Consider the following 27,249-nt stretch of genomic DNA (forward strand, 5'->3'; position numbering starts at 1 on the left):
GTCATTTTTGGAATAATAATTAGAGAAGAATTAAAATTTCTAGATACAAAGCTCCTCTTCTATGTCTAATGAAACACACTAGAAGAAATTGTGACCTTTTAAACAGCTAGAAATGAAAAGATGGCATTACTACTTCCACAGAAGCTACCAAAAAAACCCCAAAACAAACTAACAAAAAAACACCCCAAGAACTGTCACTGTAATGCGCTACTTCAGAGAATATTTTCATGATGAATACTTATGCTGAAAACAACTTCTTGTGCCAGATCCAAGAGCTTCTGAAGTTATTAATATTCTCTCATCAGCTTCAAAAGGAACAAGACTTGCCTTGCAAAATAATCAAGAGAGCTGCAACTGTTTACAGGCAACTTAATTTATGGCAGCTTTAGTTGCAACAGCTACAGAATTTAGAAATACAATTAACGGTATGAGTAAAGTGTTCTGGTAAGCACCTAATTCAAACACTATAAATATAATTAACTCTCCAATTTTTAAATAATCAGGTTTTAACACTCTATACAAAAAATGTTCCTCTGAGGAGAATGGGGGTGGGACATCTTTAATACATATCCAGTGTACACATTTAACTTTTACACATATAAAAAGGCAATAAATTTTATAAAGACATTTATTGTGCAAGAATGATTTTCATGCTCATTTACAATGAAATAATTAGTTTTAACAAATAATCATGCCATTGCTTAATTTCAACACTAAGCAAAATATTTACATTCAAGTTTACACATCTGTTCAAGTTCCATGTATAGTATTGTCAGAATTAAGTAAGAATGCATCTTCAAATCAAAGTTTGCATTTTTTACATTAAAATATCACCACCTTTCAGACATTTAATGGAAATGACACATTTTTTTTCTTCGCAGTATCCTCATTTCCCAGGTACAGTACTGGCAGGCAAAAACCCAAAACACAACACCACCAAAAACCAACCTGCAGAAATCAGCATCACAAATATACATCAGTCTCCAACTAGCCACCCATTTCCAACTTGTTAAACGGAAAAAGGCTGTAGTATGCCTCTGTAAACTGACTTCTGGAGGACTGTTTATGTCATACTGGCAAGACAAAATCAGCCTCAGGACAATTATTTTACAGAATCTTAGATTACAAAGAAAAAAATCTGTTTGGTCAATATTGAAGTGAACATCTTATAATAGCATCAAACACACTTTGGAACTTTTTGGGGTTTTTTAACCACAGGGATGACTAGGAACACAGCATCATGGTCTGGCACCTTTTTAAAAACAAAAACAAACAAAACCATGAAACACCCACCCAAAACATATGCTGTATAGTAATAATTTAAATAAAAAATAAAAAATTAGAAGTTCACAAACAGCTGAAAAATATTCTTTGTGTGCAGAAATTCAAACTGTGACTTTCTGGTGTTGCTTCTTCCTCTTCACACTCTATGATCTAGGAGAAGTTCAAACTTTAGCCCATATTTTCCTACCCTGCACACAGATGCCTTGCTCCTTCAGCAAAGGTTGCTAATACAGGCTTTTCAGTTACTTCCCATCCACCCTGACCCCTCTTTTAGTTTTTACACTGAGCTGAGAATCAGCCAATACACCATGCAAACTCAGAAATAGTTCTAAATTACAACTTATCTTGGTCCTGTTGGAACAGCTCAAAAATGCAACAGAAATTTTGTTTACTTTCACAGGTCCACGTGATGCCTACTATTTCAATCCATACTCTCACATCAGTGCTTCATCTACTACTGTCTAGGTTTCACAGGGGTAATTGTAACAGAATCAGAGCATACTTGCCAATATGCTGCCCCGACTATTACATAAAATTAAAGGACAAAGTACAGTGATTGTCTTGGATTTTGGCTATTAATATTATGAGGAGATAATGATTTTGAAGATGCAAACCTAAACATTCCCACATTTTAAATAATCTTTATATTTGGCAGAGACTATTTTCCTTTTTCTGCATTCATGTTGTGACATCTCCTCCAGAAGTTGTGGGTTGAGAAACAACTGTAGAAGGTTGTACTGGTAACATTTCTAAATCAGATTCACGTACAAAGATGACTGCATCACCACTGACATTTATTAAACACTGAGCCTGGGAAAAAAAAAAAAAAAGGAAAAGACAATACACAGTTACCAAACATAAAATAATAACCTATTTTATTTTTACTTATTTTTGCTACATACAACTACACAGACAATAGAAAAGTCAGAAATCAGGAGAAGGACGAAGCACTAGAATTTATCAGTGAGGCAATCTCTGCCGTATTTTCTTTTATATCCTCTCACTTGTGTGCTATCAAACGCATAGATTCTTGTAAGACCACCACAAATGAAACATCTGGGTAGCTGTACTGGCTTTCACGACTGTTTTGAACATGAAACATGTATCAAAATGACTGTAATACCTCTTGTCATCTTTACTAATCAGGTTTTGTCCCTCTATGTCCAAAATGGAGCATTTTTTACCAGCAACTCCAGGTATTTCTACATGGAGTCAGGATGAAAATCGTAACACTGCAACACCAGAAAAGCTAAATTTAAAGTTCAGCACTACTGTTCAACTGTTTTCTGCAACTTAACTTCATTCTAGTTAACTTAGCATTATTACTCATGTGGGTATTTATGAAGCATACTCATACTTTTTGTGTTGTCAAGTATTTAAGAACACTCCTCACTTTTTAAAACAAACTATTTAATTAATTATTTAATTATCTGAATTATGATGAGAGATCCAGAAGTGTTACACAGACACGGCTCTACAGGGTTGCTGTTTTTTAAATACATAAAATATGTATGTGTGTCATTCTTATCACAATAGCACTGTTATTTCATATCATTATTTACCTGATTTTTGTTTGGATTCTCCATGAAAACACACTGCTTCATTATGTATGAGACAACTGCATTCCCCCCTAAAGCTGCAACATGAGCTCTGACCATTGCAAACACTTCAGCAATAAAAGCATGGAGAAAGCCACTGACACCACCCTCCTAAAATGGAACACACAAAAAAATATTACATTTTATGTTAGGTATAGCTACAAGACGCTGAATACCTTTCTTACATTTTTATGAGCTGAACATTTCAGAGAATCCTGAATAGTACAGAACTTGTAAGCTATTCACTGATTAGTGGGTCACAGTTAAAACCAGACCAATGGAACTTACTGTTTGAGGAATCACAAGTAGGTTATTCATTTGTGACTGGTATTCCTTCCAATCAGTATATTACATATACTCATACTTTTCAGACATTCCTACATCTTTGCAGAAACATTTACTATTCCAGTGACAGTTGAATAATTAATTTTTTCTTTCATCAGGCAAGTGATTTGGACTTCCTGGAAATCACTGGTAAGGAGCAGCCATCACCTTTGGTCACTGCAACTTCATGTATGTTAGTAACTCATTACTTCTAATGTTCACTAAAGAAATGATCCCTCAAAATATCAAGTAAGCACAGGACAGAGCTGAGACTTCACAAGCAAGCTATTCAAGGTGGGTTTTTTCCCCCTGGAAGCCTAAAAGAACTCCTAGCCACCCTATTTCATTAAGTTTTTTGACTTGATGGTGCTTGTGGGGGATTTTTACTTCTTTGGTGTCAACCTGAATAATTTAAATTGCTGTGAAAGGAAGAGAATGAAAACAATGAAGTATGGGGCTTTTTTCCAGGTAATCCTTATGAAAGGATGTAACTACATTGCAAGAAAAAATCCAACACACAAAAAACAGGCAACTAACCAAAACAATACAAATCCACAGAAAACCAATGAGGAAACTGATGAAAACAGAGCTCACCATTGGTTCAAAATCTCTGTAAAATTTCAAAATTAAAGTGGAAGCAAGACCACTAGAATTCCCATGTGTGTGCATGCCACTGGAGAAAATGAAAGAGGCAGGTGGAAGAAGAAGCTGCCCTCATATCTACTGGAAGAAATACGACCTACTCTGAACAGACTCATAAAGACGTAAGAAAACATATCTTGGATGAAAATTAACAGACAGAAGGGCAAGTATCACTTCACTAATCCAGCAGAGAGTATGAATGAAGCCAACTACAGCCAGAAATCAAAATTTCAACACAAGTTTGTCATTCCTCATGCAATCTTGATTTCATTCAAGCAGTTTAACAGTTGCAGCAACCGATGGGGAAAAAACCCCTCCTCTAACATCATAATCCTAATACAAAATTTGATGACAACAGGTAACAGAAGATTATAAATATCCATCTGTAAACCGCAAAGCCTAAGAGCAACAAATAAATTGGACTTAAAATTATCATTGATTTTTAAAGCTCAGTGCCTGCTATATACTTCATCTTATGAAAGCATTCATAGAGCCTCAATATTCTGTAGACTACCATAAGCAAAACAAAGCAATGCAAACACAAATGCTGCTCAATATTTTTCTGTAGAATCTGAAACACATTGCTCAAGTTGGATATAATGACCACTCTGTTTTTACTCAGTTACAGCCTCAGGGCAATACAGCGCTACTAGTATTAAAACTGGTTTGCGACTCAGCTTATGCAAAGAATCACAGAACAGTTTGGGTCGGAAGGGCCTTTTGAAGATCATCTAGTCCAACCTCACTGCCACAGGCACGGCCATCTTTTACCAGATCGGGTTGCTCAAAGCCCCATCCAGCCTGGCCTTCCAGCCAAAACAGATTTAAATTAGCTGCCTTGGGAGCTGGAAATAGCACACTGACAGTAACAGAGAAACTGCCGAACTGTCCCAACTTCATGGAGGAGTTGAATTAAATACTTCAACAACCTACCCCTGCTGAGATCTGCTATCACAGTCACCAAAGCTTGCTTATCAGCTATGTAATTTGTATCTACAGAAGCTGCAGTTAATACAGAAACGTCACATAACCATTTCCCTGGTCATACCATAGACATCCTTTTGAAAATGCTGTCCTTTTTACATAGATTTCTCAAGTTAAAAGGGGCCATAACTTGCAAGATCCAAATAAGATGTCTGTCTGATCAAAGTTTCTCTGGAGAGCTCACAACTCATTTTTATGAAGGCTGATCATTTTTATTAACATCTCTTCTGTGATTTTATCAATATGTAATTAGCAAGAAACAGCCTACTCTTCAGCACTAACAAACCAGGCAACAGGTACAATCTATTTCTGTGACCAGAAATTGTAGCAGAAAGATGCAGCTGCTTCCCAAAAGGATGTGAAAATGAAAGGGAACATGTCTTGCATTTTGGCATGCTCAGAGCACTATCCAATCTCCAGATCCAGATTGGAGATCATTGAGTATCACTAGCTACATCCTCTAAGTTGGCTGTGTGCTTATGTATTCTACGGCATGATTTTCAGACATTTGTTCATCACACAGAGCTATGTTACTAAGACTGCAGAGAACACAATATTAAAAATCGGCGTATTACTTATATATGATATAGGAAACCTTGTGTTAGCAAAGAATTCTAAAATCCAAATATACTATGAAATTTCATCGCTGAGTTTGCTGCATGAGAGAAGAATGGAATTTTTTTTAAGCATTTAAATTAATCTCAGTTTTGGATTCAAATGATCCCAACTATCACTGTTGCTCAAAGACCCATTTTTTTCCATGTAGCTCTGTTTAAGAACTCATATCCCAATTCAACAGCAATGACAATGGTTAAGTAACCACTTCCTAACACTGCCAAACATGAGCAGCTCTACATGCTCTATGACAAGAGCAGTGCAGGGCAACTTACTCCCCATTCAGCACCTACCCTGATGTGACAAAAACTCTGTTCCCTTCCTGCACCATACTGCAGCTCAAATCTCTTCAGATATTTACCTTTCATTATTATAATTAACAAAAAGTGCTAATCCCTGATATACTGCTCACCTCACGCAAAGAAGTGGTTTCTCGTATAAAAAACATGTTGATTATCCCAAGATATTTGGTTATTTTTGCCCCAGGTAGAAAAGAAAGAGGTGTCATCTTAACAACTGAGACAGTAGAATTGGTGCACGATGGAACAGAACGGTGTCGTAAGTATCCCTCAGACAATGGACTTGCTTTATCAAGTGAAGTAGCTAAAAAGATGGGAAAAAAGAAGAGAAAGTAACTATCATGTAAGATCGATCACTGTTTCTCAAAACACAAAAACTCTTCTTTATGGTTTCCAAATAGCTTGGTGACAACATTCAGCTGCCTGTGATGCTCAGCCATATCATGTGAGAAAGGAAATTATCATGCAATGCATGCAAAAAGGAGACAAAAAGCTGAAATGGAATTTATTTGGAAGAGTGGCATTCCTGCAAAGGAAAACATTGAGGCGAATAGCTGCACATACAACAATCAGTTATAAAGTGAAGATAAAGAAAAAAGTGCCAACATTTTGAAATACATATTCTGCTGGAGGAACAAATTATAGGAAGTGTGAAAGTTGTTGTGTTTCCCCAGTGCAGCATTTTCCATTAAAACAGATATTAATGTCTGCTAATTTAAGCAAGATAGTCAGACCTGTGGCCAAAGAACTACTGAAAAATAACTCACCACTTGCTAATTTAGTGACCATTGCCTTGACTGTCACCTTGGTGATTGCTTCCTGTTTCTCACCAAAAATTTTCCAAGATCATACATACACCTACATCCATGCAGTGTATGTTATATAATTAGTAGGCGTACACATTTATTGATAACTAATTTTTACTAAGTGAACAGAAATACTATATGTTACTTTTTATGACACTGGTTCATAAATCCTGTATTAGCTTACAAAGACATTAACAATGTCGGCAGTTTTCACACTCAGGTATTCATTCTACATGTGATCTACAGTATTATTGCTGGGCAGGAAACTCCACTATTCACCACTGGGAAATCAGAGATATGTCTCAGATTATCATAACGTGGTAGAAACAGCCGCCTACTTGTCTTAATTGATCCGCGCCTTATGGTCTGAGCTTTCAGTTTAATGAGCTCTATCCAGCTGTTGCATCTGTCTGCAAAGGAACTGTAATCAATTGACGTTGCTGAAAACACAGACAGAAAAACAAAAGAAAAAACAAAGAAAAAAAATATGGATGATGTCTCTTGCTCATCTCAATGCTCCTTTTGAGGAAGCAATTATCTGTGTCTCAGAGAGAACAAACATCCCTTTCCAGGTCTGTTTAAAGGAAAAGTTACAGTATAGGTTTGGACTTGTCCAAACCAGTGTACCGATTTCTGGTGATGTCCCAGCTGTGAACCAACTGCCTGACTGGGACTTCATCACTGAAAAAACATGCAAATACAGTCATTAATGACTTATGCTAGATTAATTTCTTTTTTAATCTCACTTTAGGTATTAAGTTCTGGCTTCTTTAAGTTTATTTAAGCCTTGTTTAATTTTAATTTGCATTGCTATTCTTTTCCTCATGAAGAGCTGCTGATCATGACTTAAGCTTCCTAACTATCTTTTACCAATATCTAACCTACAGACTGAAAAAAAGCTTTGGTGATGAGGGTAAGTGTCACAAGCTGAAACAACACCTCAATTTTAAACACAAATGAATTTTCCTTACAAAACATTGTCCTTCCCCCAGCATTCCCCTCTCCAATATACCCCCCACCATTATCACTACAATGAGAAATAGAGTTGTTTCTGCTATGACTTTTGGTATTACTTGCAGGGGTTTTTGCATATCTTAAAACAAACAAACAAACAAAAAACCAAACCAAAAACCCAAAACCAGTTTTGTAAATACCATTTCTTCATTATCTTGAAGAAATGGAAAGAAGACATGCTAACTTCAAATTAAGACAAGCAAAAAAGCTCTCTCTTGAGGAACTAATTTTTTTGTCAGATAAAGTGATATCAATATATCTGACAAAGACATTGTTGTTAATAACAACAAATCTGACTTTTGTAATTTAAAAAAACCACATAAAAATATTACAATACCATTAAGCCACACCAGAGCATGCATTCTCAGTTAACTAGTAAACACTTCCTGGATTAAGGCACATCCAAAAAGAGTATACCAATATCCCAAGAATGCTCATTCTGTTCTGGCATATGGCTAAATTAAGTAAACTCACCTCTCTGAGCAGCAGGAATACCTGCATGGGAACTTGCACCCTCTGGGACTTCTAATAAGACAAAACGAATTCCGTTCAGATAATATATAAGCAGAGTCACATAGTACAAGACAACATTCTTCTTATTATTATTATAAAAAACCCATTTAGAATAAAATATGAGAAAAAAACTTCTATATATAGTGTAGTACTAATAAATTGGTATAAATAATTAACTTTAGTAAATCTGTCTTGCAAATTATCATATGATCATTTACTAAAGGTCACTACTGTATAAGGTTGTACACAAATATTTTTAAAGTAACAATTTTACAGAAAAGTATGTAAAAAAAGGTATCAATATATTAAACAAACTGCAAAGTAAATGTAAATACAATGAAACCTCGAGTCTACTTGTGAAGAAATGGCAGATGAAATAATTATCTAGTTGAAAGCCTCTAAAGCTATGTGTGGTACAATATGGAACGTGAAGCTCAGGGAAAGTGATACATGTGAACAGGCTACCCTCTACTGGTCAGTGTCCATTATACAAGTAGCACAGTCCAGTAAAAAGGACACAGTCAGAAATTTCTGGATAGCTCCTCTTTTTGAAAATTAAAGCTTAACGTATCATAATGTGACTAGCTGGAAGTTAAGCACACACAACTGCATAAAAATAAAATTAAAAATAACCCCAAAGCAATAATAATAATATTGCTGAAATTAAACTGACCTCTGAAAATACAAGTAAACATGGTAGGCACCCTCTTTTATACAACTTACATAAGGGAGCTCTTTTAACACTTTAGTAAAAGAACATTTACAGTAATTCACAGATACTAAATTTCCTGTCACTAGCCATTTTGGTGGGTAGATAATCCAGCAACAGAGAAGGAAGTAAATACATCTGATTTCAATGCATGATAATCTAATTTTTCATACAGTCACAGAACCGTGACAACCATTCCTGAAACGCAGCTCTATCTCAGATAAAACAAAGCGCCTGTTTAACAGCTAAAACATGCTGCACTGTACTAATTGTTTACAACGCAAGTTTAGGTACCTTTCATTTAACAAACAAGTGCATGCAATTTTGCTCAGCCCACCATGAGAACTATGAGATTAATTATTTGAGAATGACAATACATGGACTTCATTTTACAAGGGCCATTTACGGAAGCAAAGCAGTATGAGGCAAGCTTAATTATTAGGTAATTTATAACACTAAGTCAAATGACACTTAACACCCAGTGGATTGCAGGACTTTCAATACTCTAAATTCAAAGGTATAAGTAGTACAGGAAATTGACAAAATGATATATCCAGAATGATTAGCCTTATGTGACTCAAAAAATTGGACTTTATGAGTGAACGTATCCATTATGCTTAGGTAGTAAAGAATATTTAAAGCATGTGAAACTACAGATATTTTAAAGCTAATGCAACAATGAAAGAGCAGAACTCAAAATCAGTGAAAAACAATAGCTCAGCATTCTTCCATGTAACTGACCTTTAGCTGGTGAGAATGGTTGTGAAGCAAGGGGATCAGAGCAAAGTTCCAATGGAAACTGTAACTGTTCTTCATTGTCTGTAGATGCTTCAACAGAAAAGACATACTCAACTGAAAATTAACCACCAATGTAAGACTTGCCAGTAATAATAAGCACTACAGTTTCAATTCAGTCAGGTCTAACTGCAACAGATTTTTTCAGTGTATGCATATAGTGATGCAGTTCTGTATGAACTTAGGTGTCTGGCAATAAATCCAGCTGGAAAATTGAATAAAACCTGTGTTCCACTTAACAGGATTTGATTTAGTATATTCAGAAAAAAATATTAAGTGAATTCAAGCATTTTAGATTTGATTCTGCAGGTGAATCTGAGTTAGCTATACAGTACAGTAAAAAGTAACATTTTATTTATTTCACATAAAAAAAGAAAATTTACTGTTACTATTGAAGAAGTAAGATATAACTATAAAGTTTTAGAAACTTATGGCTCTGTTCTACTACCTAATTCCATTCTTCAGAATGAAGAATCTTCAAAGTTCTGTCTAAATTCCCATACCCAGATTGCATATGTACATTTCTAGCATTACGATGGTGCTTCATTAGCAAGATGACATACACAGGCTGCAGCAGTCTCTTCTATTACCTCCATAATGCCATATGCTTCACTGATCTCCAGAACTATTACTGACCTACTTAGGGTTTGGGGGAGATTTTTGTAAGTATTATGAATAATTTATTTTCTGCCTTCTTGAAGTAAGGACAAAATTTGCTACTTACAAGAACAAGTACTCTCTCATGACTTACACAATGTTCCAAAATACAATGGAAATGCCATCATCTATTACACTAGCTCTTCAGAGAAAAATATTCAAAAAAAGATGGAACGTGAAATAAGGAAATACAGTAACATGAAAAAAATGTTGGCAAGTTTGTTGATTATGTAAAGCAAATATCTAATACGTGATGAGTAGTAAGTCATCCTGCCAGAGGTCACGCACATGAACTCTACAAAACTCCATTATGACTTTACGATTTTTATAGAACCTCCCTGTAAAAACGTGTGTACGTAACTGAAATTGAAATGTAGACTCATTAGGTACTGGGGAAGAAAAAAGAAAGAAAAATATTAATTCTTTATCTTCACATGCCCTACAATATTTACCTCTTTGCTGTGATTTTTCTGTAGGGGCTTTGTTGGCTTGCAATGCTTGGTTTTTGTCAAATGTAATTGCAACAGCTGTGACTGCAATCTGCAAATCAGAAATATATGGCATAATAGGTAACTTAATCTCTCATGCAATCCACAAAAATAATTTTGCAAACAAGACAGCTTCTTCCACAGAAAAATAAGGCCGGGGGGGGGGGGGGCGGGGGGGGGGGGGGGGCGTGGCGCGCCCCATGCGGTGGGGGAGGAGGAGAAGAACATCTAAGTAGATATATTAAAAACCCTTCACAGGGGAGCATAAAAGGTAGTACTAAGCTTCCTCATTAGAGCATACACCTGACACTGTTTGTCTGACGTTTATGATTTCATTCATCAGTTCTTTCCAATTCTTCCTTGGTGAACTGACATAAAAAAGAACCATGAAATCTCATTATCGTTGTATTTGAAAGTGATGCTTAATTGAACACAAGGATGATGTTATACTTTTAAAACATTTTCTTTAAAAATAATGAAGTATATGTCACACCATCTTGAAATGGCAAGAAAAAGAATTATAATGACAGCATACTTAGAAAACCAGTGAGCCATATTCTTGTAGTGTACGTGGTAACACCTTTTAATGGATATTTACTCAGGGCTTTTCGTTTCCTTTCTAACTAAAAAGGTAAACACTATTAAAAGGCACTGTGCTCATGAAACGCCATGTAGCCTCACAATTCTCAAAACTGCTGAATTCATTATGTCATCCCTTTTCTTCACTGAATGTTATGGCCTGAAGTTTTACCTCAGAATTCACCAGACACACTAGTAAATCAAATCCTAACCTAGATTACTCTGAAGAGGAAATGTTAATTAAAGGCCAAAACTGGCATCCCTACATGTTGAAGTCAAAAGCAGTTTACTTACCTGAACTAATTCATCCTCTGGTAAAGCAACTGTAAAATTTACATGACAAAGGCAGCAGGGAACCATCGATCGCAGTTTAAAATACAGGCTCTGTTGAAGACAAGACATTATTTGTGTTACTCTAAATAACGTATGGTTTATTTCACAGAAAACAAAGATCAAAACACTTTTCACATCTAATTATATTAATTTTTTCTTGAAGAAGAACTATAGGTGTGAAAAGTCAGGACAGAATGCAATCTACTATGTGGCAGTCCTTATATTCCTGTTTCTAGAGCACACTACCAGTCAAAGGACTCATTCAGATCCAAAAAGCTCTGGAAATCATTAGTATACTAAGAAGGCTGAATCTATCTTTAGAGCAGCTTACAAATTAATTACAGACCCTTTGTAGTCTAATTCCAGAAATTAATTATGAAGAAAACATTATTTTCAATATAGCCTGATATTACTTTGCTTCCATTTGAACAATTAAAAAAAAATGTTTGAAATAAGATTCTTACCTTCAACAGATTTTCACAGAGATCATTAAAGTTCTTATTAAGTGTTTGATTTGTTAGGTTAATGTTGCTTAATCTGGATACTCTTACTGCTGTGAACATCTAAATTAGAAACAAACATACTTTTTTTTTTTTTCCCAACACAGGCCTGTATGTTATGTTAAAACCAAAGCAAATTCATAAAGAAGGAAAACAGAGCAGGAGAGGGAGAGAAAAGGAAAAAACTGTAGCAACAGTAAGTCCAGTAATTGCTCATGAAATTTTACAAACAAAAGGCAATTTTTCTGTGAAGTAATGTATATGAAAATATGAAACAAGTGACTAAGCATGACATGAAATATTCTATGTTCTTTTTACTTGCTTCATAAAGGTGCTACATATTTTAACTGCCGTTGAAAATCATACGTTACTTGCGTACAATAATGTAATGTCATATACAGATACACAGGCAATCCCATCAGCCTGAGCGTATGCTGCTGGTGCAGTCATACTGTTTTCAGGTTTAAGCTGTGCTTCCTCAAAGCACAGTACTGCATTGTGCCAATCAGGTGTAATAGCTCACTTAGATCTGTTTTAACTCCCTCTCTACGAGACTGACTTGTGTTGTACAAACATGACCAAGATGTTTAAACTTAATTAAAAATGGAATTTTTCTCTACTCACCAGATTGGCTTTACCTAATTCTTGCATATCTTAAGCTATTGATGTTAATGATACTCAGTATCTCACACTAAGTAACACAGTCATCAATTTGTTTCATTTTAAGAGGCTTCAAAGACTAGTCAAGCTCTTAAAAATTCCCCAAACCTTAAAGTTCATATTTACCATAATTATTTTCTAATTTTTGTATTTTTGTACCAGGTTCTCTGTTACATAACAGCATTAAAAAAACCACAAAGAAACAGGTTATCATACCCGTTTTTCTTACCAAAATACTGCTTTTATTTCCAACACAAGAGTTATCTTTTTAATTTATCTTTCAAAATCAGTGACCTCTAATATGTATTTAAATTACAGTATATTTCAACACAATTTGGAAAAATGTTCTAATTTTCTTTGAATATACTTACTTGAATTTCTGGTGTCCAGTTATTTATACCAGGCATAATTTCTGTGTTGCAACTGTAAAAACCTGTAAAGAAAACATTTGGGAAAATGTATGTGGCACACCAAAATATAAAAATACTTTTAGAGAAATATATGTGACCTTACTTGATATTTTACAAGTCTTTTCCCTCATGTGTTTTTGAATATTGAATAATATACCAGAAATAAGACCAACATTCAAAAAATAAATGTAGCATCTGAAGAATACAATATAACATATAAAAGAAACACGTTATTCACACTGCAGTGAAAAAAATATTGCAAAGATGGAACTCGCCACTTCTAAAACACTAATTCACTACAGAATTGTTATTCCGAATGTTTCTTCAGCTGCCAAAAGCAAGGCCAGAAATGCCATCATGTTGATGAACATGAGAGAGGCTACAACATGAAATGCAACAGTGACAGTTGCTCCCCATGGAAATCAGGTAACTCAGGTCATCTGATGCTAACTGGTGAGACAAATTCCCTGACCGCTTCTTAGAACTGCTCCTTGTGGAACCCACAAAACAAGAAACCCCGGACTAGTTGGTCCTCAGCAGGGAGAAGCGTGTATACAAGTCTTTTAGCTCTGATCAGAACATATTTAAGCATTCTTGTAGGACAGGCAAACACCCCAAAATCCACTACTGCTCTGCCTAGTTTCTATATAGACAAACTACATACAAATTAGGAAAGTTATTAAAAACGTGTGACAGGGAAAGCTAAAAAGCTAACTTTTGACAGACAACATAGAGATGCTTTAAAAATACTACCCAGAGACTGAGTGCAAATATGTAGCACTTGCTAACAGGGGCTTGAAAAGACACAAAAAAAAGAAAAAAGAAGAAAAGTATAACAAATAAATGGCAGCGTAAGAAAAGTTACAAACAGCAAACAGTCAGTGTTGAAAATGTAAAGATACAGCTAAATGAGCACAAAAGAGAAATCTGGTAGGGCCTATCTAAATGCACAAAGTAAGCTAGAAAAAGAAACTGTGTAGCAGCTTGCAAAAGGTATAAATATATACGATTTTCTTTCAGAACATCAAAAGCAGAAACCTTGTTGAAAAGTCAAGTAAGATACAGAAAGAATAGCATAGATGATAACGTAACAGCAGAATCCATGATGCTTCCCCCCCCCCGCCCCCATCAGCATCCACCGCAGTAGTGGAGCTTTCCACAATAGTGGAAAACCAGTCCCTTGTTTATTTTCCATCTGAGAACCAATCTAAAAAAAATGTCTGAAGGAAAAATTGAACAAAATAGGCAGATTAATAATGAAGATTCATATAAACAACAGGAAAAGCAAAAGATTAAATAGCTGACTAACCGGCATTGAACTCCAACTTAAAATTACCCCACTACCAGAGGAGAGGATATTCAGGTAGCGAGCTGCTTTCTGTGACTGGGACCTAGTAAGGTGCCTAGTACGGATACCTGTATTACTGGCTCAGAGAAGGTAGTCCAGAAAATGGAGTTCACAGGTAGATGGAAATAAAAGACACTGCAGAGGAGCTGATACCACTTTTCTAGCAACATTCATGGCTCACAAGCTGTCAACAAGCATGCAGACAAAATACACCTGACTGACAGAGTCTACTTTGGACATCAAAAAGCATTTGATAAGATCCATCAGCAAGGACTCTTTAAGCAACTAATATACTGAAGGGCAGAACAGAGTACCATTGATGGAAATGCAATTATTGTAAGACTGGAAAGAGAGGGTCAAAATAAATGCTCAATTTTCATAGTGGAAACATCTGTAACTCAGCATTGTATGCTTCAAATGTATTCAAAGCTTATCTGCAAAAGAGGATAAAATGAGGTGACTGCTGACAGCAACTGCAGCAGGACCCAACAATGGATAAGTGATGAAGGATAAAAGATTTGGTGGTACTAACAGATAACTATGACAAGGGTAGTTCTGAGCTCAAAAGTACTCAAAATGATAAACACTGATAGCAATTATTAGGAAGGGAACAAGATAATGTGCTCAGAAGAAACATGGAGAAACTCACAAAAACAAGAGAGGGAGGACAAGGACAACCAAACGTACAGTGCAACTTCCATGTAACAGACAAGTACATTAACCTCTTATCCAGACCCAGGAGTTCCATCAAAAGGATGTATGACAGGTATCTATGCAACCACAAATAGCATAAAGAAGACTGACACAAAGCAATGATTCACTGTTCTTCCCAATGTAAGGAAAAGTGGCTGATACCAATCAACCGCAAGAAGCTGGCTCTTAGATGGGTACAGATCCTGATGCAACATTCTATGAACACTGAAAGCACACATGGGCTCAAAATGCAGTCAGTCAAATGTACAAAAAAGTTTGTCAAAGGCTATCATTTACGAAGACAGTAACTTTCTTTCAGGATGATGCTGAACTATGAACTGTTAGCATGCTATTCTACAGGATTTTTTTTTCTCCCTTGGACTTAAATTAATGCAATACATCTTCTCACCTGATCCCTACCAGCAAGCGGACATTGAGTGATTCAGTACACCTCTCCCTATGTTGGGTTCTTAAGTAATTTTTAAATGCAGACAACTAAATGGAAACCTCACAATGTTCTATTGCCAGCAATGCAGCCCCAACATTTGTATTCATACTGTGAGGTAAAAAGACATTGATTTCAAGTTTCCTGACTGAATTTTGAAAACTATTTACTTTAATCCATTCTGTGTTCTCAGGTTGCAACAGTTCTTAAAAAAAATACATGTATAAAAACCACTGAAGAAATTAGAAACTACTTTATTTCTATTATTTGGCTTTACTGCCTTCTACAGAAAACAGCCAACACTGACTCGGATAAAAATGCCATGGGTGATTTAAAGAAGTCCAAATCATTTTGGACTTTGCTTTTTTTAAACAGCAAATATACAAATGCAGCAAACACGAAGACTAAAATTGACAGTATGGCACAATCACAAGGCAAGGAAAATATAAATGTAGTCGTTGAAAAGAGTGCTGGAAGGGCAAGTTGCTCATTGTACGTAACATTCTTGGAATACAGCACCAATGTCATAGTATATGGCTACAAATACTTGAAGACCATTCTGTTCTCATTACTACTTTTACTGATCCTAAAACCTACATATTAGCCATTCAGTCTAAAAAAACTTCAGAAACTGGTATAGTAGTAAAACAGATCCAATTGCAATACCCATATGAAGAAACAAGTTTGCAACAGTACGAATCTGTGAAGTACAAAACGCCATTCAAATACTGTGTTTACTTCAGTTTTCAATAAGCAACAATCCCCAATAAAAGGTTTAATGACTTGTTCTTCACAGGTGTATATATGACAAGCTGAACAGTTCAAGAATATTTTCACTGTTATTTTTGAACTTTTAAAAAAAAAATAAAACCAGTTCTATTGTGTCATTTTGCAGCATGCACCATAAATTAGAAAAATATTTTAACTATACCAGAAGGTGGTGGAACATCTGTCAGTAAAGAATGTACATCTTCCATTGCATCTGTGTCATCAATCTGAAGAAAGGAATAATTTATTAAAATCACCTTGCTGTTCTAGTCAGAAGTCTCAGAAAGATGTAAAAACTTTGTTATCAAGAGATCTATATCTAGCAGCTGAAATTTTAATACAAGATTCCATAACCAGACCTCTGAGTCTTAACTAGCAGCCTGTATGTTTAACACTTGAAAAATAGTTCCCTTAATTAAGTTGTATTAAAAATAAAGCAATGTGCACAGAACACACAGTAACTGCAGCAGGTAAGACAAGAATGATGAGAATTTTTAAAACAATTAAAATTGCTGAATAAGGTTCACATAACTTGCAACTTCTTCCAGCTGCTTTCATAAGGTCTGTATTACACCTATGTGGTCATTCTCTGCCTATTCCAATGACACACAAAAATTTTTCCAGGAATTTAAAAACTCTGCTTAGTATGAACAGCAGCAGAAAATTGAAGAGGAAAAAGCAGATTTAGGGATTATTAGTTCTTCCCATCCAAATAACCTTTAACCCATCCAATCTTTATAAGATTTTTGTTATTTTATATCAGACTGGGAGCGTATCTGCCCAGATACCTTCTGTAAATATTTGTGTGTCATGTGTCTTTAGGTTCATTCTGCCTTATTGATCTGCAAGAGATCTAAGTTTACCTTCCCACATTTTCTTACCAAGTATTCTGGAAATTGTTTATATTTTAACTCCAGTATTAAAGGGTTCTCTGTCAGATATTGTTTCTCCCTCTCCCTCTCAAAGTAAAAGGAGTCATCTCTTTTCTTTTTTTATAATACAGACAGCCTTACCTCTCCTAATTGCCTTCCCAGCATCCCTTAGCACTTCCTCATTACAGTGAATTTATTACCACTTTTTCTAACATATTATCAGTGAACAATGGTTCTACTCTTGCAAGGTCAGTCATCAGTTTCACTAAAGCTCCTGGACTATTGTTTCTGATAATACTGTCTTTGTTAAGAAACTGGGTAAGTGGCTTGACCACGTTCTTTTTTCTATAAATAAAGATTAAACTACCAAACACCGGGATACATATTCTAGGACCAAGACATTCACATAATGTAAACCATTAAACAACTGTCCTTAAACATCAGACGTTATTTTCCTTGCTAACTTTAGCACCATTTATAATGTACTCTATAGTACACTACAGTATACTTACATTTTTTTCCTTCCACATGGAGATCTCCTCCTATCCCCCCCAAGTGCCTATATTACAGTTAATAAAATAAGGTAGAAGGAAGAATTCTAAACTTTGAAAAAGTTAAACTCTGCTTGCAGTATATAATGCAGTCCTTAACCAGCTGGCTCTCTGCTTATATCATATCAAACTTCTTTATGAGGCACCTGGACAGAAGTATGCCAAGCTTTTATTATTCCTCCCTATCTTCTACCGGATAGCCTTTAGAAGTTAAATGGAGGCTGGGCTTATGTTTTTCCAGTATTTTCATAATTTGTCCAAAGGGTCTCTTGCAGTATAACAGTCTTTGTGTTGGTTTTCGTTTGTTTGGAGGGGGTTTTTGGTTTTTTTTAAGCTTTACACAATCCTCTGTTTCCTACAAAGGCATTCAACCCTTTTTGCATTTATCAAAGTATTTTCTGATGTGCTCATTCATTTCAGTACAGTGCCTCAGAGAGCATCCATCATAACTTTTGTTTTGAGGATACAATTCCACTCCTGTCAGTCTACACAGATGATGATATTAAACAAAAACCTGTTAAGACCAGCTGCAAAAATACTTGACAAAAACAGCCCTCATCCCTTTTTAATGTGAGAGTTTACCATTGAAGTTACTTCTACAGACTTTGCAATTTACTTACTTTGATCCTAGTATACCTGTAATCCACTGGAGAGCAAAAATTTACTCAAAGAGCAGCCACTCTCAATTTACTATGCCAGCCTCTCCCAACCTGTTATTTTTTCATTCTCCTTTCTTACCTCTGTTTACAAATGCACTGCTGTTACAACACTCTCTCACTCTCCCTATCTACAACCTTTCTTCCAGATTATTTACTATGAAGACAGTGGCTTGTGGAGATTAACATAAAGGAAAATCTTGAATGTACCTTAGGCTGCAATTACAGGCTGTAGTTAAATTGTTTTCTTTTTCTTACTCCAGGACAGATACTTTTAATACCTGTATTTACAAGAAGATGATCAAAACTAGCCTTCTTCAGTATTTCGCTCCTTTCCTTCAAAACTGTACAATGTTAAAATCACACCATTGAATTTTAGTGAACAGAAAGGTAAAAGAAAACTATGTTTGTTATCTATAGCTGTTCTTTTTTGTAGTTGCAGCTGTAGAAAGAATTCGAAGGTATTCTCTGAAGCTGTAAATTCTTGAACTCTGAAATTCATCAGCTGAAATTCAGAAAAGCAAGTCTTCTTTTAGGTGCTCTCTTGACATATGCATGGTTTTGTTAATGCTTTGCATACTACCAGTTCTGGAAACCAGTAATTCTGAATATCCAACGTAACAATAAGAGCTTTGAAACAGAAAGAATATATAAGCTTTTTCTCTGCTAAATGTAAACCGTGATAACACAGAACTGCAATGTTTATAAAAATGTATCTAAGTTTTTGATCAGTCATGACTGGTGCTTGAAGCAGGCAGAACGGCATTAACAGCTCTTGGGTATTATGCTAGATACTGCTACATGTTCCTGAATAGCAGGGCAATCTTTTTTTCAGATGTTGTCCCTAGACATAATACAGCTACGCTTTAAGCAAAGAGAGTAAGAAAAATAAAGACAATGCAAAATCCAATACTTAACATCATCTACTGATCCAAAATTATATATACCGTTTTCCATTTAAGAACTGTCTTTGGAGATAAGCAAGAAAATTTTACTCCATTTTTTTATATATATTTCAGGAAAAGAGAAGTATGAAAATGAGTACTGAAAACACTTAATCACCTCCAAGACAAAAGCATCCTTTTTCCCATGTGAAAGGTCTAGCTCTGTAACTTCATCAGAGCTTTCTGATTGAGATCTTAATAACCTGGAACGTTGTCTTGGCTCTGGAATAGGAGACCCAATGATTTCTTCAGGTAGCTCCTAAAAAGGACATAAAAATTAACAATTGTTCTCTGTAGGTTAGAAATAATTTCAATTATAAGCAATTTTTTAACAGTTCTAAGAATCAGAACATTCGGAAAATTGCTGAGAAATACATCTAAGTAAGTACGAACTGATTTGGATATGTGGCTTAAGAGATACAGAAATTCCACTGGATTCCCAGAATACAGTGAAAAGAATCTCTATCTTGATTAAAAAGCAACTTATGTTCTGAATGAATCAGCAAGAATTCACAGATATACATAGTATATATGTATCTGTTTGACTCAGAATGCTTTAAGAACATAAAGGCTTTACTTACTGGAGGATTAATCTCATAAAGTTCCTTGTTTTTTGCTATCGTATCATTTATTTTCTTTTGTATGTGAGATATATGCTGCTCATAGGTGCCATCATTTGGAGTCTTCCCAGCAATCTGAATACCACCAGGTGTTGGCAAAGCTGCTAGATACACACCTGTTGCAGACTTTTAAAAAGTCATAAAGAAATTACAATTACATAAGCACATACTTCTCATATTTTCATGTAAAGTTTTCCATAATGCTTAAGCTATAATGGACAGCATTGTGACATGCATGTTACAACATGATCTCTTCCCATAATAAATGGATGTCTCCTGTTCACTTACAAAAAAACCCCACTATTCTTTCAATAAACTCTCTCCGTCTCATGGGTCTTTTTCATGGTGGAGCTCTTAACTTACCTACAAGTTCCAAACACTGAATTAAAACCTTTGCCCTAGTATATTTTGCATAGGCAAGTGATGGTTTCAAGAACTTAAAACCCAGCCAAACCATTTACAGTATCACTGAAGTCGTGACAATCCCATTCCTACTTACAAAAAACAGATCAACTCTTCAGACAAAAGAACATGCAAGCCAGTCAGTATTACTCAAGCATCCTCTTACACTGATGCAGGAAGAAGCAGCATGCTTCACTATGCTAACTGCACAGGACAGAATGAGGTTAGAAAACATTGTTAAGGAACATTTCTTGACTATCTCTAACACTTCCAATCTACCATTTATTTCTTCAGTGCCATCAAAGTTAAGAGGCAGTAGATCTTTCTGTTATTGGCAACCAACTGGAAGACTTATTGAGAGACTAATCGATCTTATTTGTCATGGAACAGTAACGTAACTTGAGTAACAGGGATCTCTGACAGGACCTTTAACAAACACAATCATTTTTCTATAATTTATGCCATTAAACCAATAAAAGTTCCTTTTCTCTCATCCTTTTTCTAATAATCTTGTCCTCTACAGAGTTTCAGGAGATTCAGATCTTTTTCTGGTGCTGAAGGACAGACAGTATATCCTGATTTGTCAACAAATAAGACACCCTGTTCATTTCCAACACTTCGTTTATTCTTAAAATGACATTTTACCATCTCTAGTTACAAGGGTTGTGGAATTCAGAGTATGTCTTTGTGTCCTGAAAAAATACTGTCAGAAAGCAAAAGAATGCCAAGATTAAAATTGTACTTACTGCCAACCCCATTAGCATATTTTCTCCCACAGTGATTTGAATTCTCAGCCCAAACAGAGCATTCATTCCTCTCAGCTTAAGCTTATTCATCAGCTGGGTGTGCACTTCGTATTCCATAAACGGCAAGAGATTACTGATAGATGTTGCATTTGCTTCAGCTTGAGCTTTCTTCTTTAGACGGCATAACCTGACAATACAAACAGTACGTGACATCAGATACACAGTTTTGATGGACTGTTGCAGACTGGAAGTGATTGCAGGGCACTTTGATATTATTTTTTCCCCCTTACTGTATAACCTAATACAATCACTTTCTTTTTGATGTATTTTTGAATACTGAAAATATCAAATTCGTATCAGGGAGATCAAGGCACACCAAGGCACTGAGTTTCAGTAAGTAACATTTGCTTTTCATTTTTAATAGGAAACTATATTTATATTAACAATAAAAACAGGTAACATAAAAAGTAAACTTATAAAACAGAACAATACATAACCTTTAGCAACATTCAAAAATATTTCCTACCGAAGCAGAATACAAAAATTACAAACACACTATTTTTGTAAATCACTGAATGAAGCTATGTCTCCTTCCTTAAAACATGCTTAAGGACTGCCATCAGACAGAAAGAGTATGTATCACACAGGGTTTTTATTGTAGCAGTGTGACAGCACTGACTAACTATAAAACGCAAAGACATTTTCTACAGATTCCAGATAACCATCTACTAGATGTTCAGCTAAATATATTAATAGTCCTATCATATAGCAGCGACTGTTAGAAATTTGCCCTGCTCACTTGTTCAAAGCAAATACTGAAGACGAAGACAACTTCTTTGCTATTTCAAGTTCTCTGGTATTTGTTAAACACCACCTCCACCTGCCAAAATAGATTATTTCAAGGGACAGTTATGCAGCCCTTTTCAGTTGAGCCTCAGAACTGATGAAGTGTATTCGTCCAGACTGCTGCAACTGTAAACCAGAATGTCAGTTCTTTACACGAACTCCTTGAGACTGTCATCCGAAAATGTCTATTTTCAACTTTTCCTCTAGTAAGACCCCAAATGCAAACATCTATTTCTGTTGTCACAGACCTCGTAAACACTTCAGGTACAAGCACAGGAAATTACACCTACTGGTAGACCTTTTAAAATTCCTATTAATACAGTTATTCAAGGCACACTTCAGACAAAAAATAATAAATGAGTACCCTCACAGCTCAAGCATTAACCAGACTCAAAATACTTACCTTAAGAGAATAAAAGAAAAGAGCATAGAAATCCCATCTCTGACTATATTATGTCAATCATAGTCCACTCTTTGGGTTTAGTCCCACAAACTGAAATTGAAACCCCACACCAGTGTAATGACTGCCTACATTCAGTGACAAGTTTTCATTCAAAAAGAACATGAAAACTGTACATTTTAGTGATGTGAACGGACAACACTTTCTTTTAAGGACTACAATTATTACACAATCAGGAAAACACAGTAATTCACCCAATCATAACAAGTTCACCTCAAAATCTTTCTAAATAAGCTTCAGGTCCTTTTTCATTTTTGAGGGAGGGGTGGGAATGTTTGAGAAATAATTCTAGAGAAAATGGGACATCTGCAAGTGCTCCAGAGACAGATCAGGGACCACCTTGCGACTGGAAGTCAATTTCCACAATGTTGCACAACACAGTTTAATAATATGGAAAACACCAAAGGAAGAGCACAGAACACATCTCTACAGTACCTCCAGTAAATCTGCTGTAGCAAAAGTCAGAGAATGATAATTATAGGATCATAAAAAAACCTCAGGTGAGAAGTGACTTCCATCAACACGGATAAGTCACCAGATATCCATCAACAGACATGTAACACAGGGGTAGAAGGCTGTCTTCATCCTCCTGTACCCTACATACTCTCATTAATTCCTATCAATCCAACGTAAAAAATTAAGGTTTGATGACATAATACATTTTTAGCAACAGGAATTCTTTCAAAGATATCCAAAACATTACTAAGAAAGTATTTTGATAGATACCTGGCTTGAATAAGACATCCCTTCCCAATAACTATTGCCTCTACAGGAAGATCAATTGTGGTGAAAAGGACATCAGGAACTTTTTGCTTCCTGCAGTTGTAACAGTAAGTGAGGTGAGCAGGGAATGGCATGTTCAATTCATCATATGGTATATGGCAAAATCCACAACCTGGTGGCGAAGCTTCTTCAATCCTAAAAATACATTATGGAGAACATACTTAAAACATCTGCATCTTATTAACCATAATCAATACGTGCACATGTGTATTAAAACCTACAGGTATCTACTTAAATCATACACTGTAGCTATACTCTGCTCCATTACACCAATATGACAAGTATTGCATTTTATGAATTAGAAGAATAAAATTAGGCTGCACACTACTAGCTAAAATGCTATAAATAAAACTTGCATTGAAACTTGTTATGCAGGGATCAAGAAGAAAAAGTACATACAATGACCAATGATTTATATAAAACTAAAACATTACTAAGCTGTTTTCAGGCACTATGACTTTTAAATGCAGTCCATGGTACAACAGTTGTACAGAGAATTTACTGTACCAAATACAATGGAAAGTCTCTTTTACATGGATTGTGTCCAAAACCCTACACAAACCTAATGAGAACATAAACAACAAACCAACCATCCTACTGAGAAGCAGCATAATTTATGTTAACATTGTAAGAAGAAGAGCAAGATTATTTCCTAAGATAAGGTATTAGGTAAAACTTGTTCTTCACTTCAAACACTTCGTCCCCCTCCCCCATAATAGATATCCAGGAATGACCACTATAAAATACTAACAAGGAAAGCATAGGCTAACTCCATCACTGCAAATTTATGCTGTTTCATATAAACAATTCTTTTCAGTGAATTTCTGAGAGACACTTAAACAAATTCAACGGATTTGGAACATCAATTATCATAGGCTATATATGGCAAATGTATTTTGTCTCAAACATGGGCTTTGTCCATTTAGTTGTTTCACCTTCCTTTGGCATTTCTAATCTATGCCAAGACTCTTAAGTAGTCCCAGAATTCGTATTTTGATAAAAACGTAATTTTCTTTGTATTATAAACACAAGACATTTCTCTCCATCATATAGTCAATACAGATATTTTTTTGCCTGGCTACAGTTCTCAAGTTTATTTATACAAGAAGATAATGGCCTCCTGCTAACAAAGTAAAAGAATAATACATAATACTACATGGGCAGGGTTATTGTGGAAAAAGTAATGCAAGTGCTAAGGTATAATAAATACTCTTACTAATATGCATTAGTTAATCTAATTATTTTTTCCCCAAAATAACCGTTTGTCAATACTCATTCTTCAAATTCTATCTGCAAGAGCAGTAACAAAGGGAAACTTCCTGTTTCTCCTTCAGTTTCATGATTTTGTTCATTTTCATTCAAATTCGTTTCATGATTTTGTTCATAAACTTGAAATGAAACATATATGCATTGTAAAAATCTGGCACCATCTTTGTTTTACATTCAAACTATTTTATCTCCCATACAGCTCTTAACTAGTATACCTAGAGCATATATACACACATTACAGCCGCAGCAGGTTTTGGCTTATGTAATTTATCATACATCTGTCATTTTTTATAGTGTGATACAAAGTTGAGGAAAATACCTGAAGACCAGTAAAGAAAAAAACTGTGTTATGGTCTGTGGTTAGTAGTCAAATGTGTTACCTTATTCAGACTGTTAGAAATAAAAACAGAATATCTAATTTGGTGCAGAGTTCCATTACTTCTGTTGTTGTTGTTGTTAGTGAAAAGCAGTAAAGTGGTTGGTCCCGCATCCTGCACTGTAACACTGTAACCTACCCTAATAGAGAAGAACTATCTTGGCTCTGAGGAAAAAAATCAACCTCTCCCTTCTCTGACCCTATGGAAAAGAAGCCAGGCTGCCATGACAACCTTTGTTCCAAACAGCCTTCCACGGTGCCATCCTGAAGAAACCTAGGGTTCAGTACAGCTGCTGTGCCAGACGCGGACAAAATACAGACCTCTTCACTATAAGAGAAAAGAATTACAACAAAGTGAATTCCTATTACTTAGTGCTACTTTTATTTAAAACTATTAGATTAAAAGGCTTGTACAAAAGTCACAATGAACCCAATAAACTACTAATTTTATGCATTTGTGCAATTTCTGTCATTAAATCTCATAAACAATCCTCTTTGGTATTTAAAACCATTGTGGAAGTAAGAGATGCAGAAGAATCGAACAGAAAACTAAAAAGCTTTGCCCTGTGTTATAAATAATATGCTACAACATCACAAAGGCTAATCAGGTTTAAGTATGGTTTTCAATACTGTGGTTAATAATGCAAAGAAATCCAGCCAACCAACAAGTAAAGAAACATTTTTTAAAAAAACAAAAACAAAACCAAGGCATAATTGTTTACCAAAGTAAAAGTGAAGTTGACAGCCTCATCGTCTTATGAACATTCACTTTCAAAATGAAGTTACAACACAACACTGACAAGGGTGCTTCTTGGACGATAAAGAGTAGCAAAACAGTAAAATTTTACTATGAACAACTACAATGGTAGTACATATAGCATGTAAGGTAACTGACCATACTCATGATTTAGCAGAGGTAAAGCTCTCAGAAGTACAAGCTGTGACCACTGAGCTTTCAGTATTTTTGAAATTGTTAAATATGAAACAAATATCTAACATTCAGTACTTAAAATACTATACTGGAAAAAACATGGAGAAAACCTTTCCCACATTTTCTAGAATGATACATGTGCCTTTTTTATTTGTTGTTTCTCTTTCCAAAATATTTTTTCATATATAACATGTCTGGCAAACCAGTACTCACAGATAAGAGCCTTGTTCTTTAAGCATGGAATAAAACTGAACTGGCAAGTAAGGATGGAACTCTAATAAACTGTTTTTTCAATGATCAATATTATCACATTAAATTCCTTTAAGAAAAATGAACATGTGAAATAACCCAATAACTGACTGCCTATCTATACTCTGTACATTCTTTCCCCATTGTTAAAGTAGAAAAGAGAACACTGAATATTCATGCTTTTTACAAGAACTGACAGCCAAACAAATAAATCTTCCATTTTTAGTGCAAGTTCATCCCTCAGTGCTGGAAACTTGCATGATGCAATTCTGATAAATATGGTCTTTAATACACCAAGCAAGACAGGACACAACCAGACAAGACAGCACAAGGAATACAAAACATGTCTTGTCTGTAAATTCTCCCATTTTCCTACTCTACTAGCATAAGAAGTCGACCCAAAAATTGTTTTCAAGTTTTGTAAAAGAGTCAATATATTTGGTGTTATGGTTTTTTGGTTTGATTGTTTTTGGGGGTGTTTATTTTTACCTGCAGTGAAGCAATAAATATGAAGCAGCAACAGATGTGAAACAATCAATGCTGTGGCTTTCAAGACTGGTTAATTCCTGGTTACCTTGCTACTTTACCAACAGATGGTGTACACTCATGAAAACACTGTGTAACTGTATTTCTTTCTTCAACTTATCAATTGCAAAGTAAAATGAAACATCCCACCTTCTCTCTTTAAAATAAGCAAGTTTTCAGTGCTTTTCCTTTGAGGTATTTAGGCAAAATCAACTTGACAGAAAATAAATTCAGATGTCTGAATTTGCTTCAGTTAATTTCCTAAAGCAATTTGAAACAACTAGTGAGCCAGAGTACTTTTCTGTTTGATACCAGATAGACACACCTGGCCCCAGGAGGACCTCTTCATGGATTACTTTCCTGAGCTAAAGAGAGACACAACCTTTCCTGGGCCAGAGAGAAGGACAAGTAACTGGATGAATCCCAAATTAACTTTTCCCAATCTCCAAGCCTCTCACAAAGTTTGTTAATAAGCTACCAAAACACAGAAGATTGGAATTTTATTAGACAAAGGGAATACAGTAAGACACTTGAGTTTTGGCCTGAATGAGAGGC

The 27,249-nt window shown here is 35.3% G+C and overlaps 1 protein-coding gene across 16 annotated transcripts in view; it reads right to left on the reverse strand.

Moving 5' to 3' along the window:
* Window positions 1-543: 543 nt before the first annotated feature.
* Window positions 544-27,249, reverse strand: part of C2CD5 (C2 calcium dependent domain containing 5) — a 91,011-nt gene continuing 64,305 nt past the window's right edge. For 3 of the 16 annotated variants that reach the window (XM_080392171.1, XM_080392164.1, XM_080392159.1), the window contains 16 exons: window positions 25,222-25,317; window positions 23,288-23,479; window positions 21,256-21,442; window positions 20,069-20,233; window positions 19,606-19,746; window positions 16,628-16,691; window positions 13,172-13,233; window positions 12,105-12,203; window positions 11,602-11,691; window positions 10,693-10,780; window positions 9,530-9,616; window positions 8,041-8,091; window positions 6,891-6,962; window positions 5,860-6,050; window positions 2,847-2,993; window positions 544-2,094 (listed from right to left, as the gene is read on the reverse strand). In XM_080392171.1, the coding sequence (XP_080248297.1) occupies window positions 1,963-2,094; window positions 2,847-2,993; window positions 5,860-6,050; window positions 6,891-6,962; window positions 8,041-8,091; window positions 9,530-9,616; window positions 10,693-10,780; window positions 11,602-11,691; window positions 12,105-12,203; window positions 13,172-13,233; window positions 16,628-16,691; window positions 19,606-19,746; window positions 20,069-20,233; window positions 21,256-21,442; window positions 23,288-23,479; window positions 25,222-25,317 (1,864 nt within the window). In that variant the 3' untranslated portion in view covers window positions 544-1,962. Of the gene's footprint in view, window positions 2,095-2,846; window positions 2,994-5,859; window positions 6,051-6,890; window positions 6,993-7,179; window positions 7,234-8,040; window positions 8,092-9,529; window positions 9,617-10,692; window positions 10,781-11,601; window positions 11,692-12,104; window positions 12,204-13,171; window positions 13,234-16,627; window positions 16,692-19,605; window positions 19,747-20,068; window positions 20,234-21,255; window positions 21,443-23,287; window positions 23,480-25,128; window positions 25,318-27,249 lie in introns of all 16 variants that reach the window. The other 13 variants (XM_080392169.1, XM_080392162.1, XM_080392163.1 and 10 more) reach the window with 10 other exon arrangements.

Source organism: Falco punctatus (assembly GCF_963210335.1).
Source record: "Falco punctatus genome assembly, chromosome: 6".
In the NCBI taxonomy this organism is placed as follows: Eukaryota; Metazoa; Chordata; class Aves; order Falconiformes; family Falconidae; genus Falco; species Falco punctatus.